Genomic DNA, 23,039 nt, shown 5'->3' on the forward strand with positions numbered 1-23,039 from the left:
CTAACCAGCTTAAGGCACAAAAAAGGATTGAGAGATAGAAGTCATCTCTGACATCAACATGATGAACATATAGCTTCAGTACCCTTCTGGGTCTCATGCCAGCGTAAACTTGATAAGTTAAGGTATAACTGTTTGCAAGGACAGGGCTTGGGTCTTATATCTTTCTTGTATTCTAGTACTTCGTGTTTTAAGGTGTTCAATAAAGAGAAGATTGTTGCCCCAGAAGCACTGAGTGCCAAAGAGTTAGGATTCAAATGTTATGTTTGTGTTTTTGAGATTCCAGTATATCATGGCTTTGCCATTCCAAACTTCTGCAGGGCAGAGGAAAGCTCCTTTGCAGGAAAATTGCCAAACAGGAATTTCCTCATGCTCTTACGGGAGGTAATGCAGAAGCCCATAGATGAATATTGAAATTGGAAGAATGGGAGATGAGTGGTGCCTGTGTAGACCTAGTCAGGGTTGGACATGAATGAGACCTCAGACACAAGGATGAAAACATTACAATCTAGGGAAGCCAAAGGGGTGTCATGTTGAAGTGTCTTTACTTTGAGGTTCACAGATTATGCGTGCATTAATTCACTCATTCATTCATTCATTCATCCATCCATCCATGATATGTTTATGGAGTGCCTACTATGGTACTTTCCTAGGCACTGGGGGGTAATATAGGGAAAATGCAGACAAAACCCTTGCCCTCACTGGGCTTACAATCTAGTGAACAGAAATAGCCCAAAGAAAGGTAAATAAATAAAATAGAGTATGTTTGATGGTGCTATTGAGAAATGGCAGGGAGGGTGATAGGAGATGGGTCTTTCAGCAGGATCATCAAAGAAGACACCACTGAGAAGACAGCTGTTGAGTCTAGTCCTGAAGGCAAGGCCAAGGATGGTGTAGCTGTCATAGGGAGGAGTGGCCCAGGTAGAGGCATGAGCTAGTGCAAAGGCCCTCAGGCAGCAGCATGGCTGGAGCTGGGGGAACAGTAAAGGCGCCGTTGTGGCTCAGGCAGAGTGAGCAGGGAGAGAGTGGGGGACAAGTGTTTAGGGAGGTATCTGGACATACAGCTAAGGGGCTGTGTGTAGATTCTTGTAAGGACTTTGCCTTTTATGTGAGTGAGATGAGAATTCCTCAAGGTTTTGAAAAGAAGCGAGAAGAATGTCTGACTTAAGTTCTAACAGAAGCACTGTGGCTGCTGGGTGGAGAGGAGAGAGTGTGGGAACGGTGGTGACAGTGGGCACAGAGAGATCAGGTAGCAGGTTATTGCAGTCGCCCCGGCAAGAGGTGAGGGTGACTTGGCCTAGGGCAGAAGTAGTAGATGCAGTTAGAGTGAGGTATTTAAAAAATACATATTTTTAAGGTAGAACCAGCAGGCCTTCTGTACACATTACACATGCACTATTAAGGAAAGAGAAGAGTTAAGGACGACCAAGATTTTGACCAGAGTAACTGGAAGGATGGATGGAGTTGCCTTTAATGGGGAAGACCGCAATAAACTTCATGATCTTTGCACCTTCTGACTCCATCCCTTTGAGAGTAGTACATTCTCCTACTAAGTACAATCAAATATCTGCGGCCTTTACGTTTTGCTCTAGGTGACTGTGAGCACTCTTCTGATCTAGTGTTCTGATCTAGCGTTCTGCAGGAAGCTCATCTTGGGCCCGATCTTTGTAGGTCAGCCACGAACAAAGCCCTGGTCATCTCATTGTTACAGTCCCCTTAATAGGGAGCCCTGTGTAATCCTTTGTGCCTGATGCTGCTCCTGTACCTCAGCAGGGAAGACACCAGGTCTGGGAAAAAACTGGCACTGATCGCAGTTGCAGCTGCCAACTAGCCCCTGGTAACCAGAGTGCCCTTCAGGGTCCTGGACTTATAGGAGCCCTCCATGGCCACCTGGGAAAATCTAGCTAACCAGCGTGCATACGGCATGACCTCAGGACCCTGGTCTCATTAGCAGATGCTTCCACTTGGTGGAGTCAACTTGCCTATTAGGCATGTGAAGGATCCCCACCTAATGAGGCCCTTCCCAGTAGAGATGCAGAGTAGTCCTGTGCAACACGACAGGAGAAGGTTTCCACTCAGAAGTAGACTCTTTGAAAAGTAATTAGAGTTTTCTTTTCTTTCTTTTTTTTTTTTTTTTTTTTTTTTGAGACAGTCTTACTCTGTCACCCAGCCTGGAGTGCAGTGGTGTGATCTTGGCTCACTGCAACCTCTGCCTCCCAGGTTCAAGCAATTCTCTTGCCTCAGCCTCCTGAGTAGCTGGGATTACAGGTGCACGCCACCATGCCTGGCTAATTTTTGTAGTTTTGGTAGAGACAGGGTTTCATTCACCATGTTGCCCAGGCTGGTCTTGAACTCCTGACCTCAAGTGAACCTCCTGCCTCGGTCTCTCAAAATGCTGGGATTACAGGCATGAGCCACCACACCCAGCCAGTAATTAGAGTTTTCTGTGTGTGACTCTGATCTTCACTTTCCCCCTGTGGAAATATAACTGGCTCAGGGCTGGGGACCTAGTGGTCACTCAGTAAATGTGCATGTATGAATGCACAAATGTTACATTCAGTCTCTCTCCAACATGGACTGTGGCTTCAGAGGTGTGGTGGGTCCTGGATGCTCCGCTTTGTAGTTGTGTAACCTGCCTGGGCCGGGGCTTCCTGGCGTTCTAGTTATGGGTACTGTTCACCACTTCTCCTCTGGGTGTGCAGGAGGATTGCCCTTGCTGGCCCTGTGATCAGATTGGGCCTTGTGATTGGTCATCGCTTCCAGGCCAAGGCATTCCATAGTTAATGAGGAGAACAACTAGGCCTCTCTTTTCCCTTTGGGCTGGAGATCAAATGTTCTAGATGCAGAACAGAGTGTATAATGTGCACGTTTGTGTAAAAATGGGGCAGAGTATTACACTTTTTCATGCCTGTAGGTGCATCAAATATCTCTGCAGGACTAATAAGGAAAAGAATAACTTGGGTTGGCTGCGGGGAGTGGATTTGGGAGTCTGGAGAGGTAGCAGTAGAAGGAAGACTGTTCTTTTATACTTTTTGAATTATACATCCTAGGAATGGATTATCTATTCAAAAGTTAACATTATGTTATGAATCAAAATCAGACCCCCAGTTCCACTCTGAGGCAAAGCCGCGAACATTTGCCCCAGGAGCCAGACGACAGTAACAAGATTCGGTCCTGCATCCTCCGTGCCTGGAGTCTGGAGTCTGGAGTCTGTCATCTGATTTCTTATGTCCGTCAGCATGGGTTTGCCTCTTCTCTTTAAGGAGACCTGAATAGAAATGGTTTTCACTGAGAAATCCATTGTCCATTTTTTATGTAACAAGCGTTTTCCTCCAGGTTGGTGATAGAAAGAAACAGAGACGATTCTGAAAAGTTGTATTTAAGAACCTGGTGTAAGGTGATTTCTGAGCCATCATTTGCTGGAAGGGTTTTGGAATGTTGTCAGAAAGAGGCAGTGGGAAAAAAAATTGTGGCAATTGTCTTAGCTGTCTCTGGGCTTGTCACGGTGATGCTGATAAAATCAGATAAGCTGGAAGTAAGGGTGAGCTGTTAGTGTGAGAAATCGTCGTGGGTTTGGCAGCCGAGAAAGTGGAGGTGCCTCAACTGTTTGCTCATTATCAAGATTTATTGTTTTCAGCTCTGGGAAAATGTTGGTAAGCAAAAATAAGGCCATTCATGCCAGTCTGCAAAGTACTTTACAAATTTTAAAAAGAGAAAAATAAGAAGACTTTAACACCCTTTTCCTGTGTTTGGGAAGTGGAGCAATGGGTTGGCCGACTTATTATGTGCTGACTTAGGAGTCAGATGGAGAGGTTTTGGAATATTTACAATGGAAAAATATATTTGAAATTTAAACAAAAGCAGAAGAAACCAAACAAGACAGAGTTGAAGATGGTGATCTTCTATGTTTATGTAAAATGTTTCTTGATTAGAGAAATGTATAGAAAATAATATAACAAACACTCATTCACCTACCCCCAACTTTATTAACTCTTGCTATTTGGGTTTATTTGCTTCAAATTTTAAAAGAAATGTATTTTACAGATATAATTGGAACCCTCAGTACCTCTTGTTGAAAATTATTTCTCTCTCTTCTCTGAGGTAGGCATTATCATTACCATGCATGTTTTTTGCAGTTTTTAATATAAACTATAGAAAGAATTATTGCATATCTTTCTAGTTTTTATAAAAAGTATTATACCATTCATATACTTGTGCAACTTGATTTTTACTCTCATTTCCTTCTATTTAAAAACAATTGAGGTATAATGAACATGCCATGTAATTCATCTTTTCAAAGTGAACAATTCAGTCATTTTTGGTATATTCATAAAGTCATGGAATCATCGCGTTCTGTAATTTCAGAATATTTTTGTCACCCCCAAAGAAACTGTACCCAGTAGCGGTCACTTCCCATTCCCCCACTTAACCCAGTCCTTGGCAACCATGATTCTACCTTTTGTTTTTATGGATTTGCCTACTGTGGACATTTCGTATCAATAGAGTCATACATTATATGGTCTTTTGTGACTGGCTTCTTTCACTTAGCATAATGCTTTTAAGGTTCATTTGTATTGCAGCATTTATCAGTAATTCTTTTTATGGCAAAATAATATTCTATTGTATAGAAATACCACATTTTGTTTATCTACTCATTGCTTGATAGAAAATTGGGTTGTTTTCACCTTTTGGGGGGAATGAACTATAAGGATATGTAGGTGTTTCATGGAACCCAAGAAAAACATTGTAGTGGGTTCCAGGAACTGCAACCAGGAAGTACAAATTTACCAGAAACTCTGGAAATATTTATTCTAACTTCTACCCTGTCCTTTTCACTCTGATCTCTTTTTTCAGTTCTTAGTCCGCTTGGTAGAAGAGGTCACTGCACAGCTGGTTAGAGTTCACATCTCTGCTTGAAAAAGCATCCCAGGCTGGGCGCAGTGGCTCACGCCTGTAATCCCAGCACTTTGGGCGGCCGAGGCGGGCGGATCACGAGGTCAGGAGATCACGGCCATCCTGGCTAACACGGTGAAACCCCGTCTCTACTAAAAATACAAAAAAATTAGCCGGGCATGGTAGCAGGTGCCTGTGGTCCCAGTTACTTGGGAGGCTAAGGCAGGAGAATGGCGTGAACCCAGGAGGTGGAGCTTGCAGTGAGTTGAGATCGCGCCACTGCACTCCAGCCTGGGTGACAGAGCGGGACTCTGTCTCAAAATGAGGAAAAAAAAAAAGAAAAAAAGAAAAAAAGAAAAAGCATCCCAAATTCCAAATTTCCTAGCTGGAAATCACGTTCCTAGGAAGTGTCCCTCATCCAGTTGAGGTGAGGGTTCACCACCAAGTCCAGCCCATGGCTAGAGATTGGGTCTCACAAGGTCATGCCATGTCCCGCCCTATGGACAAGGGTAAGAGTGGAAATGGGTACGTGAATTCTCAGGAGAATGAGGAATTATTGCTGAACTGGAAGCACAGTGCAAAAGGTGTCTACTAGAGAGCTCAAAACCAAGTGTGTTTTCTCAGAGATCGCAAATGTCCGCAGGGACTTGGGGGACATAATAAGTGAGTAAAGTGGCTCAGGCCTATTGGAAAGTTTCAACCCCAATAAAGAGGACAGTGTTCTGCCCCAGCTGGTTATTACCACATGGGAATGTGGAATAGTGCGCCTAACTTTCTCCAGAGAAGCCAGAATTACTATTTGTGGGGGTATAGATTCTCCATATTTAAAAATATTGCCAGCTGATTGAAATTTTGTAAAACATGGTGGGGGGATGGTTAAGCAACGTATGTCTCTGGCTGTGGGCAGCTCAGTCATAGGAAGCTGCAACCTCTGGGATTTCTATTTAATTTTCCCCATCGGCCAGAAATGCCACAAAGGAACCCAGTTTCTTAGAGTATGCCCGGTTGGCACAGTCCTAGATTTTTTTTTTTTGAAGTTCTATACAGCAATTTGATGATGGGAAGTCAGAAAATCTAACCAATAATGAGAGAATGTTTTGAGTCCTAAAAGATAAGTCCCTGATTTAGACTAGTGGCCCTTAAATATTTTTAACCTCTAGACCTTTGACTGCCAACCGCTGCCTGACTAGTCTTTTCAGAGGATACTCAGAGAAAGCAGAACTGCCCTTGACAAAACGGAAACGAGGAGGTGGTGCCTGGATTCTATGAAACTGCAGAAGGAGGCGGCTTGTTTATGCCCCATTCTGAGAGCCAGCCATTAGTTCCTGATGAAAGAAAGGTTGAATGAGAGGCAGGGAGACAAACTGGTCTGTTGAAGGGATCCGTAAGCAGGAATGTGCTCTCCTCTCCAGGACACCAGTGTTGGTGGGGACTCAGGGAGTGGGAAGGATGTCAGGAGGGGAAACAGGGGTGATGAGGGGACCCCACGCAGTGGGGCTGTGGCAGCTGCCTGTTGTGCAAACCCAGTCCTCAAAGCTCAGCCCCAGCCCAGCCTCCCTGGGAGCCTTCCGTGGCCTGCCCGCCTACGCAGGTCTGTCTCCAGTCACCTGCAGCTCAGAGGCTCTGCTGTACTCAGCACATGCTCTTCTGAGACCTGCTCAAGCTGTGTTTAACACTCATTCATTCATTCAACAGATGTTTAATGAGCATCTCCTAGGTCCCAGACAGCCTTCTAAGTGTGGGGGATACATTCGTGAACAAAGCAGGCACTCACATACTTGTATGTGCGTGTGCGTGTGTGTGTGTGTGTGAGAGACAGTGAGAGAGAGAATCAACATTATCAATAAATAACAGTATGTTGGAAGATAAAAGCCATGGAAAAGCTAGAGCCGGACAAGGGGATTGGAATTGTGGAGATGAGAATGGAATTTTAAGTGGGGTGGTCAGAGGAGGCTTCACTGAGCTGGCAGCATTGAAGCAAAGGCTTGAAGGATGCTCTTTTTTATTGAGCACCTTGTGTTCATGCTGATGGTTTGGGATACAGTTTTCCTATGAATTTTTTTTTAGCTTAAAATAGACTTATTCATTCAACAAACACTTGAGGATCTGCTTGGCTTCTACTTGCCCTTCAGTTCTCAGCTCAGGTGTCAGCTTCTTACTCCAGAATGCCCTTCCATTGTCTCTTGTTGTAATTTATATTCTATTTTGAAATTTAAGGTGACCATTTTTAAATTGTATTTTAAAAAATTTTTTAAAATTTGAAGAATTTTGTTTAATTCTTAAAGCAACTTTAGTTCTTCTATTTTGTGTTCATGATAGCATTTGTCTTTACGAGGTCTTTTATTTTCCTGTTTCTGTTTTGTCTACTAATGAATCTCAGTGCCCAACACACCAGGGGGATGCCAAATAAATGTTAGTGAATAATGTGCCAGGAGCTGTAGTGACTATGGTGTTATAATAGGTTTTGGCCTTTGAGGAACTTACTGTGGTCAGTAGCGAAGACAGACGTGTCCTCTCTAAGCAGAGTATACAGACAGACTTACGGCCTGGAAGGAGAATATGGCTCAAGTCTCTGCTGGCTGGTCGCTTCTTGTCTCTCAGAATGCAAATGCCACGTGCCCCCCCGCCCCAGAGTGTTACAGGATATCCTATTGGGTCTTCTAAGTATGTTCAAAGAATTAAACAAATACTCATTGAACTCCTACAAATTTTCAGGTGCTGTGTCAGCTCTACAGTCAGGGCAGCAACAATACAGGCACATCTGTGTCCTCATGGAGGTCATGGTCGAGAGGAGGAGTCAGAGGTCCCTGTCTCCCATTGTATTTCCTGAGAGGCACCAGCAAATCCTATCCTGGGACATCTGTTCAGTGTAATCATCACTCAGTGTTTACCTTGCTTTTTGGTCATCTGAAAAATTAATGCCTAGAAAAAGTCTCATAAGAAAAAACAGAGACCCGAGACGAGAGACAGCTTCTCTTGTCCCAGTTTTAGAATTCCCGTGTGGGGAAAGTGTTGCCATCTCTGCCTGGTAGCTCAGAACCATCCAGACGTTTGCAAAAAATAATTGATGTAAATAACACAACTTGCTGGAGAACAGTTGAGCTTTCGAACCGGCCCACTCTTCGTTACTTCTTCCTCTCTCCCACCTTTCTGATCCCTCCTTCCCTTCCCTGGTCCTGTGAAGCAGTCACTCTTGTGATCATGAGCGATGCACTGAGAAACAGCCGAATGTGGTCCTGGGGACACGCTGCTGGCTTGGGTGTCCCATCTCTCTCTGCTGCCCCATGGCTCCTCCTCCTCTTCTTGACTGGCATGGCTGAGCTGCAGCCACACTGTGCACTAAAAGGTGCCTCAGCCTCTCCTCTGGGGTCCCAGGCCTCCAGAGAGGAGGCTCAGCTTGTATGGAAGGGGAGGTTTCATGGCAAACAGGGTGTCTGGGAGGCAAGTCCTTTTGGAAGGAAGGTGTGTGCGCCAGCTTGAGGGAGAAACAGTCAAGCAGTGTGGCCACTCCACGTCGGATTCCTCCTAACAGGCAGACACACACACACACGTTTGCACATTCTCTCCTACACTCACACATACAGACACACACAAACACATGTTCACACGTTCTCTCTCCCACACTCATGCAGACACACTCACACAAACACACACGCAGACACACACAAACACCCACTCATGCAGACACACTCACACAAACACACGCAGACACACACAAACACGTTTGCACATTCTCTCCTACACTCACACGTACACACACACACGTTCACACGTTCTCTCTCCCACACTCACACATGCAGGTACACTCACACACACGCAGACACACACAAACACACACGTTCACACATTCTCCCATACACACAGGCAGGCACACTCACACACACACAGACACTCAAACACACATTCACACATCTCTCTCCCACACAGACACAAACACATGCAGACACACACACACACGACACATTCTCTCTCCCACACTCACGCATTCTCTGTCTTGCACACACACACATTCACACATTCACTCACACACAAATTATCTCATACACACACATTCACATGTTCTCTCACAGAAACGCACATTCTGTCACACTCATAAACATACATTGACACATTCACACCCCTTCACACATTCTCACACACAACACATTCACATGTTCTCACACAACACATATTCACACGTTCTCACACATATTCACCCGTTCTCTGTTCTCTCACACAACACGTTCACACATTATCTCTTTCACATCCACACAAATACACATGCTATCAACACATACACATTCACACACAAATTCTCACACACGTGTTCTCTCACACACACATTCACACACACATAGACACATTCACACCCCTTCACACATCCTGTCACACACACACACATTCATTCATGCATTCTGTCTCCCACACTCACACACACATTCCCTCTCATACTCACACAACATATATTCACACATTCTGTCACACAACACATTTACACATTATCTCTTCCACATTCACACAAATACACATTGTATCTCACACACATATTCACACATTCTCTCACACACACATCCACACGTTCTCCCTCTCACACAGACACACTCATAGACACATTCTCATGCACACATTTACACACACACGCACGTATCCTATTTCTGTCTCACACACAGAGCTGCACATCTGCTCACGCTGGCACACACTTACACATGCACACAATCTCCTCCCACACTCCTATGCACTCCCACACCCTCCCATACCCCCATGTTCACGTATTCTCTCACATACACTCTCACATGTACTATCACACCACACACACTATTACACTATCACACTCTCATACACACTCACACACACTATCACACTAACACATACTATCACACACACACACAATCGCACTCACACCCACACACAAACACAATCGCACTCTCATACACACACACTCACACTATCACACACACTAACACACTCTCACACTCACACTCACACAAACACACACTATTGCACTCTCACACTCACACAGTCACACTCTCATACACACACTCACATACACTCACACTATCACACACACTCACATACACTATCACACACACTAACACAATCACACTCACACAAACTATCGCACTCTCATACACACTCACACACTCACACTATCACACACACTAACACACACTCACACTCTCACACTCACACAAACACACACTATCGTACTCTCACACTCACACACACACACACTATCGCACTCTCACATGCATCCTTTCCCACTGCAGGAAACATTGCCTAATGAATGTCTCGTGGCTGAAATGCTGATCCTGATTCCTGAAAGGTGGTTGTAATTATTAAGCTGAGAATCATGAAACACTTCTTGATAATTGAAAGGCTTATCAAGACTAGATTAAGAACAGGTCAAATTAACAATTATGAACTCATTTTTGTAGAAATGGGATCATTAGCAAGCATGCCCATTACCTAAAAGTATAAGACCTCTTTTCTCTGGATTGAGAGAAATGACTTAAAAAAACCTTTACATAAAAGTGACTCTGCCTTAATTTTTATTCCATTCATTGCTGAACTCGGGCAGGTTCCTGCAGCTGGTCCAGCTCACAGGCTGGGAAGTCAGAGAGGAGCAGGACGTGCCCACAGTCAGAGGGGCTGACCCTGTCATGCAGACCCTACCCACTTTGCCCAAAGACTGGCCACTTCTCTTTTTTTTACCCCAGGACTAGAAAGTTGATTTTTCAGGATGAAATGGCTGGTGACAGAGCTCATTTCTCCTCTCACTGGATCTTCGTTTCCCTGGCATTAGCTTCTCTGTGGTCTACGGAATGCTAAGAACCCGGGAGGTATTGGAAACAGCTCCCTAGTTCTGGTTACAAAGCACAGTGCAGCCCAAAGAGAAGTTGAAAATTTGATCTGACAGGACCAAGCATCTTGTATAGGAGGTGACTTAACAGATGGATTCGTGGAGAATTTCTGTGACCAGTAAAGAGAAATTAGGCTGGAATATGGTGGATGGAAAGTGGCAGGGGCACAGGGAGGTGACTTTATCTGAAAACCGAGCTAAAAACTCAGCTTTTCATCTCTGCTCTCTTTGCCTTTCACTAAAGATACCCAGGTAACTAGGGGTCCCCTGGTGCAGAAGGGGGTCCCATGTGTGCACACTTTCAGTCCCCTCATGAGTTCAGAAACTCCTATTCAACACACATTTTCTTGCAAAACAACGTGTACCAATAGATATATGAAGATTTATAGATCCCAAGTACCTACATGCAGCTTAGGCTCAGCTGGGACCGGGACCACCTGGCTATGTTTGCCCATGGGAGCCCCTAAACTTTTCCACAGCTGTGTGTATCCTATGATTTTGAGATCATCACAGCATGAATTCATAGTACTGGATGGTACATGAAGTGAGGACACACCCACTCCCTCATTCCATCCTCATAATTCTACTGAAAGTAGAAAGACCAATATTATTGTTATTTACCAATTTTTCACGTGAGGAAGCTGTTGGTGGAAGGGGCATAAATGACTTTCCCAGGGTGCAAAGCAGGTCAGCAGTTGTCTATCTGCCCTGTGCAACATGTCACCACGGGCCACATGTGGCTGGTGAACATTTGAAATTAGGATACTGTGACTGAATAACTGAATTTAAATTTGATTTATTATTTTTATTTTTTTTTTTTGTTGAGACAGAGTCTCGCTCTGTTGCCCAGGCTGGAGTGCAGTGGCCGGATCTCAGCTCACTGCAAGCTCCGCCTCCCGGGTTCACGCCATTCTCCTGCCTCAGCCTCCCGAGTAGCTGGGACTACAGGCGCCCGCCACCTCGCCTGGCTAGTTTTTTTGTATTTTTTTAGTAGAGACGGGGTTTCACCGTGTTAGCCAGGATGGTCTCGATCTCCTGATCTCGTGATCCACTCGCCTCGGCCTCCCAAAGTGCTGGGATTACAGGCTTGAGCCACCGCGCCCGGCCTGATTTATTCTTAAATTATTTTAATTTGAATGTAAATAGCCATTTGTGGCTGATGGCCACCATATTGGGCACTATGGTGTCAGAGAGTTCCTTAAAATCTTGGCTAAATGGGAAAAAGGTTGCCTATGACCAATTCTATATGGAGTCCAATGTGGTTTCCCTTTGGGTAGAATTTCTTACCAGTCAGGTCAGTGTGGTTTAGTTTTGTCAGTGCCGTGGCCATATTCCAATGTTCCTCTGGTACCTCTTGGCACATACAAGGAAGCAGATGTGGTTTCCCCACCACTGTTCTTATAGAAGTCCCAGTGCCGAGGAGCTGTCCATGGTAGGAGAGTCCATTAGACAAGCAGCAGGCAGCAGGTTCTTTTTCAAAACTCCTCACAGGTTGTGAGTTTGGGGGCCCAGACTGCAGACCTTGCCTAGGCCCCCAGAGGCAAGAAGGAGACTTCTCAGCCTACACTGGTCCTGCGAGGCCTATTGGCAGAGAAGGAGCAGCTGGTGTGTGTGGCTCAGGCCTGAGCGGAGCTTGTGGATCAGCTGCTCTGCCGTCGCCTTCCTTAGATCTGGGTGGAGCTGGATTCATGGGGATGGAAACAGGCTGATGGATCAGGGTCATTCACAATCCTGTGCTGCACGGCTTTCTGTTTTAACTCTGTTCAGTGACTTCTTGTCAATGCGATAGCCTGCGATTTACAAGTCCATGCCAATAACAAGGGGCTCCCTGCATATACAAATACTAAGAATCACTAAATACTAAATACTAAAGAATTCGCCAACTTCTCAGCCCCCTGCCACCTCCAAACACACATATGATGTTGTCATTCCATGAATTAAGGCAGGTGGGATTTTCTTACATTACTTCTAATCCCATTTGGTGAAATGAGAAATCCAGTATAGTACCTTCTTACATTGCTCATAGTTTATGTATTAAACCACATAGTGTGTGAAGTTCTTTATCACTCTTAGTCTCCTGATGCTTCCACACACCCATGAGGTCCCCACTATTCTCCGCAAATTCTAAAGCTTGGAGAGTTTTAACAACTGGTCTACAGACCCCAGCTAAGTAGAAGCAGGAATAGCCGAGGTCTAGGGTGCGCTTTGTGATTGGAGGAGCAGTGAAGCTACGTGAAATGGCTTGGGGGCCTTTCTTGAGTATGGAGCTTGGATTATGGCATGCCCGTGCCTGGGCTGGGGAAGGAGAGCTGTGCCTGGTGTCCGCAGAAGTGAAATGCTGGCCAAGTTACTCATCCAGTGAAAGACAGCCTGCTTTCTGCAACACGGAGCCCTAGAGACGGATCTTCAGCCCATTCTGAGGTGTGGGCTGCTGATGGGCCCCGTGAATGAGGCTCCGACAACACTGCCATGTGACTTGTTGAACTTGGCAGCCATTCTTTTGGTTGACAAATAAGAATGTGGCAATTTATTACATTCTTGACATTCTGCTGAGTCTGAGGTTTTAAATGGAACCGTAATATGTGTTTGTTTTCCAGGGTAAATGGATCCTTCTATGAGATCTTGCAAGTGGACTTTGGAATTGATAACAGCAGTGACCTGGCTGGGGCCCAGCAGATTACCTGGCAGGTGGAGTACCCGATTGAGGACTCCATGAGTGAGCTGGTCGTCTCCGAGATCTTCGTCAGCCAGACAACCTTTGTGGGCATCGTCCCGCTCGCCATGGTGAGGAATCTGGGGGCTTCAGAGAAAGTGTCGCAAAGAAGTTTTCTTTAAACATGATGCACTGTATAATCTGTTATTTCCCGTATACCTGATACACTGTTTAAACAAGGAAAATATACTTAAATTGCATTTGATCAACCTGCTTTTCATAATGGTTCCTTGGGAACTATTTAGGGTCTACTGTGTAAATCCCTTTTCATTTGTGGATATTGAGAAACTGTTTTCTGGGGAGCCCTTATTCTTTATTTTCTCAATCTGCATGCATATCAGGAACTGAGTGCTGCACTGAGTGAAAACAGTTTTGTTGAAATGCATCAGGGTTACCTGGTGGGAACAGTGGCTCTGTATGCCAAGTATCTGACCCCTTGTCAATTGGCTTTGCCCTGAAGGTTCCAAGGTAACTTACGGATTGGAAAACTCTAAAATACAGATGGACTGAAAGAGTCTTGCTGGGAACTGACCACTTTATGCTGGGTAGAGTCCCAGAGTCCACAGAACTGCCTGTGTTTCTGCTTCACTGGCCTGGAGGTGATTGGATTTCTTCCCCTGAGCTTGGTTGAAGTTATGTTCATAGTCAAGCTCAGGGGCTACCTCTGAGATCAGGGTCACAGGTGAGATTCCAGAGCCTAAATTCCAGAGATTCCACGGAGACAGAAAGTCCATGGGTATCACCTACTTCATACCCTTTTCCACACTGGAAATGTTCAACCATTTTCTGCACTGCTTTGACTTTCCTTTCTGGTACCAAAGTGTGGGATCCATGTCCAGATACTCTAGAAAAATCTGTGGGTGCTTTTGATCATTCATCATGCAAGTTAAACAACAAAGTTGAGACTCCTTTGAACCCTACGTCTTACAATTAATTCTGCCGTCCCTGAATCTCGAGTATCTCAAGTGTGTTGAGTGTGTCGCTCTGCTGGGAACACACTCTCCCTATGTTTCCCACGTCCGGGTCCTTTTCCCCAACTCAACTGTTTATGGAGCCACGTTCTATGACCTTGTTGGCTAAAACTGGCCCTCCCTCCCCTGCCAGCTCATCACCCTCTACCTGTCATCATCCTGTTTTATCCTCTTCCTAGACATTATCACTGGTTGATATTTAGGGTTCATTTTCTGTCTTCCTCCCCAGAAGGTGGGGACTCATGACAGTAGGGTTATCCTGGTCAGTTCTGTCCACATCATTCCCCCCTGCACCTAGCACAATGGCTGGCACAGTTAATGTTTGTTGACTGAATGAATGGATCTGTGCTTTAGTCCAAGCTTCCAGGATGATCTAGTTTTTGAAGATTAGACTGACGGAGATCATTCCTGTGATCACTGACCCACATTGTGGTTTGAGGGCAGCCACACGTAGTTGGGGAAGTACCTGTTAAGGAACAGAGATGGATGGGGTCGATTTTAACATGGAATGAAGCTGCATCCCTTGTGCCTGGGAACTCATCTATAAATTCTCCAGCTCAGCTAGATCAGGCTGAGGTTGGGGAATCTCTGCTCAAAGTCCTTGCCACTTTGCTCTGTGCTTTATCTGTAGCACTCCATTCACAGTGGGTTTGGAAGCTACCATCGCTGCCGCCTCCTCTACCTCCACCTTCTCCTTCCTCCTTCTCTTCCTCTTTCTTCACTTCCCTTCCTTCTCCTTCTCTTTCTCCTTCTCCTTCTTCTTCTTCTCCTCCTTCCTCTTCCCCTTCCCCTTCTTCTTTTCCTTATTCCAAGGAAAGTTATGGAAAGATCAGTGGCAATTAACGCTGGACCACCTCTGCATGAAGTAAGGGAACTAGGGTACACAGCTACACAATGTACAAAACATGGGCTCACTATTGTCAGAGTCTGACGAGAAGCAGAAATCCCTCTGTAGTTAAAACAGAGCAGCTTTAAATGCAAGGACTTAAGTACACAGGGAATGAAACAGATGAGAAGCAGACGTAGAACAGAGGAGAGCCAGGCACCGTAGTAAGAGTGAGAATCTGCTCCTACCCCCAGGCCAGAGGGTGAGGGCGGAGGGGGTCTTACCAGAGCCCAGGACCTAGGGGTCACTGCTGCAGCTAGAATCACATTTGAGCAGCCTGGTTAGGGCTGGAGTGTGGGAGAGATTCAACTGTTGCGAAGGATATACCTGAGGCAGGGCTGGGAGTGGGGTGAGGAATTACCTGGCTTCTGCCTCCACCCTCCTGCCAGATCCTGCAAAGTCTTTCACTTAATCTCATCCTGCTGGCTGAGGCATAAGCTTAGGAAGCAGCATCTTCAGGGGTCAACACTACTGTGATCCAGAACTGATCAGAGGAAGGCCAGGGACTGGATCTGAGGGTGACAGGCTCCAGCCGGTGCCATTATCTTGCTGGTTTTATTACATGCTGACTCCTGTGAACCAAATCCAGCCTGTCCCTCAGAAGCTTGCATATTCAGAACGTGGCCATGCCAAGTCTCGTTCCTCTCAGGTTTCCTTTTGGCTTCCTCAGCCCAGAATGCTCCACTATGGCTGATATCTTGTCACTTTTCACTCGAAGGTCAACTTGTGGAGAGGCCTCTCCTGGTTACATGGCTAAATTAGTCTCCCCCTTTCTATTTTCACTGATTTGTCCTTGTCTTATGCAGATCCCATCACTGTCTGTGATCCACGCTTATTTATATGAGTGTTTGTGTCCTGTCTGTCTCAGTCTAGGTCCAGCCATAAGAAAGAATGTGAACACAGAAAGTTTAACATAGAGATTTGTTAACTATCACAGAGGACTGGGATAGTGAGGGATTGGTTAGTTAGAAGTGGAGAGAACTCTAAAGAATATAGGAATGACAGATATGGGGAGCAGCTACTAGCCTGAGGGCTGAACTATAATGCTCAAAGAAGAGGTTTCCCCTGCCCATGCCCTGGAAGCAACATTTCTCGAGAGGTTGTGGTCACAGCTCACTGAATCCAGACAAGTTGCTGATGTAGCACTCGGGTAGAGCTTGATGGAAATCTGTCCGCTGCAGTGCTCGGGACAGCTGTTCACAAGGGTGATGCACTTGCTACCAAACTATTGAAGGTGGACGTTGGGGAAAGATGCCAGCTCTGAGGGGCTGCTGGCCACCATGCACTGCAGGAGTGGGACACCAAGAAAGCCAGGAATGCTGGAGTAGGTCCATGCATGGCAGGAGCTGCAGAGAGAGGGCCTCAGCATCAGAAAGTCAACCCTTTCCTCCCAAACTGTCTCTCCAGCATGCTCTACTGACAAAGCCTAACATTGTGCCCATTGGAAAAGCAAAAATATTGAAATAGGGCTCAGATCTATTTTCACAGAGCAGGTAATGAGGGGTGAACTTGGAGCTGAGAGGCCATGAATCGACAATCAGCGTACTGCAGGTCCTCCCCACTGGATTTCAAGCTCCCTGATGGGAGGGGCCATGTTTGTTTTGCTTGCCGGATGTTTCTTCAGCATGGTGCCAAGTATATAGTATTTGCTCAGCAAATGAATGAATGGTTATGTCTACCATCATAGCCTGAGTCCATTGGCTAGAGAGCTCTTGCTTGCTGTATTATTAATTTTCCTGTGCTGCTCTCACAAATTACCATAAACTCAATGACCTTAAAAACCTACAGATTTATTCTCTTAGAGTTCTGGAGGTCAGAAGTCCTAAGTAGGTTCCCTGGGCTAAAGCAAAGTTGTCAGTAGGGCTGGTTCCTTCTGGAAGCTCTAGGGGAGAATTTTTTCTGTCCCATTTCCAGCTTCTAGAATCTGCCAACTTTCCTTGGCTCATGGGTCCCCCTGACTCTCATCTCTGCTTCCATCATTGTATCACCTTCTCTGACTTTCCTGCTTTCTCTTCCCTTTTAAGGACCTTTGTGATGACATGGGGCCCACCCAGATAATTCAGGATATTCTCCCCATCTCAAGATCCCTAACTTAATCACACTTGGAAAGATTCCTTTTTAAAAAAATTTTTTTTTAAATTATTATTGTACTTTAAGTTCTAGGGTACATGTGCATAATGTGCAGGTTTGTTACCTATGTATACTTGTGCCATGTTGGTGTGCTGCACCCATCAGCTCGTCAGCACCCATCAACTCGTCATTTACATCAGGTATAACTCCCAATGCAATCCCTCCCCCCTCCCCCCTCCCCATGATAGGCCCCGGTGTGTGATGTTCCCCTTCCCGAGTCCAAGTGATCTCATTGTTCAGTTCCCACCTATGAGTGAGAACATGCGGTGTTTGGTTTTCTGTTCTTGTGATAGTTTGCTAAGAATGATGGTTTCCAGCTGCATCCATGTCCCTACAAAGGACACAAACTCATCCTTTTTTATGGCTGCATAGTATTCCATGGTGTATATGTGCCACATTTGGCCATGCCAAGTAACGTATTCACAGGTTCTGGGATTAGGATGTGGACATCTCTGGAGGAGGCTGTTATTTTCCTAGCACACTTGCTTATGCAGGATTCCAGCTCTCTCTAGCTGGAGCTTCCTCAAGCTGGGTGCTCAGGACTCTCCATCCCTCCTCCCATGATCTGCTCTGTTGTTGTGCTGTAGCCCCAAGGCTGCTGCCTGCACCAGCTTATAGTTGATGCCTCCCAGGCTGCTGCCTTGGGAGCTTTTTTGGCCTCCATGTCACTCTGGCACCTCTGACAGCTCCAAGCTCCTAGGGATACTACTCTCCTCACCGGGGATGCACTTTCCTTGTGCTTGGCTCTTCCAGAGGACCCCAGAGCAGAGCTTCCAGAGCACCAAGGAATATGAGTCTCTTAGGCATCCCCATCCACAGGGGGGATGTGGACAACCAAGGGACAGGGGCTGGGTGGGCTCTGGTCATAGTTCCACATCACTGTCCTCTAATCCTGGGACTGGGAGGAGGAGACCACGAAGTCAAAGCCCAGCTGGCCTGTCATTCTCCACGTAGCCTCAGGCTGGCCACCTAACCTCCCTTTAGTTGCTCATGTGTGAGTTTCCAAGTGAGAGTACCTCTTCTCTCTACTTCACAGTGGTGTCAGATGGATAAACTGAGCCATAAAGAATATGAACATGCTTAAACTATCAAGGCAAATATAAAAGTCGTGTATGTAGAGGGAAAGTGTCCCAGAGAGGGCACCAGATCAGATTCAGCTGGCATGTGGGCTTAACAATCCTCTCTATCCAACCAGTTTCATTATCCGATTGATTTGCCTGGGAAAATTTCAATTATGATTACCTTCGAGGTAGGTGGAAGTGAGACATTTTAGTCAAGAATGAGAGCTATTGGGTCAACCTGCCTAGTTTGAAATTTGAGCTCCCGTGCTTACTAGCTTCAAGATATTGGGCAAGTCACTCAATCTTTCTGAAGCTCCACTTCATCTGTAAACTGTAAGAATCACATTGCCTGCCTGATAGTTTTGTGAGGATTAAATTATATACTAAGGTAAAGTGTTTGCCCACTGGCCTGGCATACTGCATGCACTCAATAATGTTGAACTGTTATAATTTTCGTCATTGTCATTGTGTTATCTAGCCATCTGTAGGTATAGTTGTCAAAGTTTGGGAGAAGGTAAAACAAGTTCAACCTCAGGTTGGATGATGATGGGTTCTCCTCTTGGAGAAAAGGAGGTGGAAAGGAGTCTGATTTGCTGAGTCAGACACAGCCAAAGGGTTTAGGGTGGGCACATTATGGGTGCAGAGAGAGAGAGAGAGAATCACAGAGGGTCTGGAAGCTCATGGAGGGCTCCTACTGTTTGGGAGAGTCAGGGAAGAAAGGGGAGGAAGGAATGTGCTATCTAATTCTTGAAGGTGAATGGACATTAGCCAGGTGGAAAGAAGGAAGGGTGTTCCAGGCAGATGGAACGATGTGTGTGATGAGCAGGAGCAAGAACATGGGAGTTTATGGGGCTGCAGGTGGCTTGGGGCTGGTGTTTGGGCCAAGGGGAGATGATAAGGGGAACAGAGAAGGGGGCAGCAGAACACTCTAGTAGGCTTGCATACTATGCTAGGATGTCTGATCTTTGTTCTGGAATTATCCTTTATTCATTGGTTTGGATCATTTATTGTGGATCACAAAGAATGTATGAATCCACCAGTATTCATCGAAGTTCTGTATGTTGTGATTTGAATGTGTCCTCTCCAAAATTCACGAGGAAACTCAATCCCTCTTGTGGTGGTATTACCAGGTGAGGCCTTTTGGGAAGTGATTAGCCATGAGGGCTCTGCCCTCACAAAGGGATGGCTTCCTTATAAAAGGGCTGGAGGAAGCCGGCTTAGGCCCCCATGCCTGCCCCTTCCGCCATGCGAGGACGTGGTGTTTCATCCTCCCTGGAAGATGCAGCAACAAGGTGCCATCTTGGAAGCAGGGACGAGATCTTCAGCAGACACTGACCTTGCCAGGGCCTTGGTCTTGGCCTTCCAGCATCCAGAACTGTGAGGAAGTAAATTTCTGTCCTTTATAAATGACCCAATCTCAGGCATTTTGTTGTAGCCACACAGAAGGACCTGTGGTATACTCGGCGAGTGGGGTGGTGGCCAGTGGTGTTCTCTTAGCCAGTGGCCACTCCTACTTCCTGCTTCCTCCCCAGGCTTCTTGCTAAAAGGGCCTTGGTTATGATCTTTGCCCTCTGAGTGGCCACATCCTTTGGTCCACTGGGTAAGGTTGGACTCCTCCACAGTCCCAGGGTGGCATCTGGATTGGCCTAAGCCATCATGGTTTGTTCATCCCCTTCCCTTGTGATTATTGCACCCAGGGGGAAGTTGCCTAGTTGGGCGAAGGGTCTGGAAAAATAGTAACTTGTTGTTAAAAAGGAATGAAGCACAGGGCCATTCCTGCTTTCTGTCCTGAGCGTGACTGTGTAAGGAGTGGGAGGTGTCACTGTGAGAGGAGCTGCATACACTCTGGGGCAGCAGAGCAGAGAGAGGGTGGGAGGTTGTGTCCTCACCAGTGTCACAGGCTGCCCAGCTACACCGTTACCAGCCTCCCTCCTCCAAGCCGCCTGCCTCGTGACACAGTAAACCTGCCCAATGTAAATCCCCTCTGGCTAGTGTTTGGCTGCAGTTTGGAGGGTTTCAACTGAAGGCTCTTCTTAGCCTCCCATCACCTTCCTAGGCCTGCTGGGCTCCTCGCCCAGGGGTCATCACTATCAGGAAGGGAGGGGCAGGGATGTCATCCACCGTGCCATCCCTCATTTCTCCCTGGAGAGGAGACTCATTCCTATAGGCCCCAGTTGGCCACAGCACCTTCCTTCCCATTGGTTAAAACTGGGTGGCATACACAGATGCTGGGAGAATGAGGGTCTGGCCTTGTAATCTCACCTGTGACAGCCATGGAGTGGGCAGTTGAGCATCTGCACTCATGGAATAGCTCACCCAGTGCTCTGAGAAGGTGCTGCTGTCCTGGGATTCAACCCCAGGCTTATGATTTAGGACTTTGCTGCCACAGGTGTGTGATCCTGGATTGTGCTGGTTGCTGTTGACCTTTTGGGTAGCAAGTCAGTCTCTATTTCATGAAGATAAATATGCAGCTTTTGGGAGAATGCCTGATAGGAAGTGGGAGGGACTCAGTCATGGACACCAGGGTGGGGCTGATGCAGTAGCCAAGCAGGCAGGCTGGCAGAGGGAGGCGGCTGTGATGAGGTGCTCACTCATTCATTCTTCCTTCCTTCCATTCATCCAGCCATCCATCCGTCCAACCACGCATCCACCCTTCCATCCACCCATTCACCCTTCCATCCACCCATTTACCCTTCCATCCACGCATCCACCACCCTTCTATCTACCCATTTTCCTTTCCAACTACCCATCCACCCTTCTTTCCACCCATTTATCCTTCCATCTACCCATCCACCCTTCCATCCCCCCATCCACGCTTCCATCCACCTATCCACCTTTCCATCTGCCCATTTACCCTTCCATCCTCCCATCTACCTTTCCATCTACCCATCCACCCTTCCATCCACCCATCCACCCTTCCAACCACCCATCCACCCATCCATCCTTCCATCCACCAATCCACCCTTCCATCCACCCATTTACCCTTCCATCCACCCATCCACCACCCTTCTATCCACCCATTTACCTTTCCAACTACCCATCCACCCTTCTATCTACCCATTTATCCTTCCATCCACCCATCCACCCTTCCATCCACCCATCCACCCTTCCATCCACCTATCCACCCTTCCATCCACCCATTTACCCTTCCATCCTCCCATCTACCTTTCCATCTACCCATCCACCCTTCCATCCACCCATCCACCCTTCCATCCACCCATCCACCCTTCCATCCACCCATCCACCCTTCCAACCACCCATCCACTTACTCACCCTTCCATCCACCCATCCACCCTTCCATCCACCCATTTGCCCATCCACCCATTTGCTCATCCACCCATCCACCCTTCTATGCACCCATCCACCCTTCCATCTACACATCTACCTTTCCATCCACCCATCCAACCCAGCCACCCATCTAGTCAAACAGGAACAGCAAACATTTACTTAGCAGCACTATGTGCTGGGTTCATAATTTTTTAGTGAATGAAAAGAGAGAAAATGGAATGGATGGAAGTTTTGGAGTTGAAATTATTAGACCCTGGAAACCGTTTGTATCTAAGATTTCCATTTCTAGCAGAGCAGCACAGATGGTCAACAGCTTCAAAAACCCCATCTTGAAAAGGGTTGTGTAAGGAGAGGGATGCTGCCACCCAGGGTGACAGCGGTGCTTCCTGCATTATCTTCCACATCTGTATCATCTTTTTGCCCCTTCTCCATGGCTAAGAAATGCTAACAAATGTGTTTGTTTCTTTTTTTTTTCCCTCTAAAGGCACAGATTTTCCTTTTTCCTTCAACGGTGTCTCTTCTTTAGGTTTGCTGCCCAATTACTGAGCTTTGAGCTTAGAGATTTATTTCCGTGGGTGGCTTGGTGTTGAGGGCTACAGTCCACCCTTCAACGACTATTCTTAAAACTGAAAAGCCCAGCTCTGCACATGCAGATAAAAAAACACATTATCTTTCAAAAAGATCGGAATAAAAAAATGAGCACACTTGTGAGTTTCTAGGCAACTGGGCACATGGGCTCAGCACAGGCTACAGCGAGAGATCATCAGATTCCTTTTTAGTCGTATTGGCCTGAAACCTTACAACAAGGCCTGGACACAAATACTTCTTTATTCCAGACAGCGTTTGTATGCCTCTTCTGTGCCGAGCACTGTTCTAGTGAATGGCGATGAATAAGGCAGACAAGACCTCAGCTCTCATGCTGTCATGCTAGGGGAGGGGACTGATGAATGCAAGAAACATAAACAGTTGACCTTTGAACAATGCAGGCATTAGGGGCACTGACCCCTCCATAGTCGAAAATCTCAGTATAACTTTTGACTGACTGGAAACTTAACTAATAGACTACTGTTGACTAGAAGCCTTACTGACAACATAGTTAATCAACACATGTTTTGCACGTTATATGTGCTAGATATCAGCGGTCCCCAACCTCTTTTGGCACCAGGGATTGGCTTCATGGAAAACATTTTTTCCATGAACCAGGATGGGGGGATGGTTTCAGGGTGATTCAGGTGTATTACATTGTGTACTTTATTTCTAT

At 46.3% G+C, this 23,039-nt stretch overlaps 1 protein-coding gene across 3 annotated transcripts in view; it reads left to right on the forward strand.

Annotated features, from left to right (window-relative positions):
- TMEM132B (transmembrane protein 132B) overlaps positions 1-23,039 on the forward strand; it is a 470,175-nt gene that overhangs the window by 323,520 nt on the left and 123,616 nt on the right. For all 3 annotated transcript variants that reach the window (XM_015431809.4, XM_074008385.1, XM_065525023.2), the window contains exon 4: positions 13,327-13,513. In XM_015431809.4, the coding sequence (XP_015287295.2) occupies positions 13,327-13,513 (187 nt within the window). The remainder of the gene's footprint in view (positions 1-13,326; positions 13,514-23,039) is intronic.

Source organism: Macaca fascicularis, chromosome 11 (genome assembly GCF_037993035.2).
Source record: "Macaca fascicularis isolate 582-1 chromosome 11, T2T-MFA8v1.1".
Lineage (NCBI taxonomy): Eukaryota > Metazoa > Chordata > Mammalia > Primates > Cercopithecidae > Macaca > Macaca fascicularis.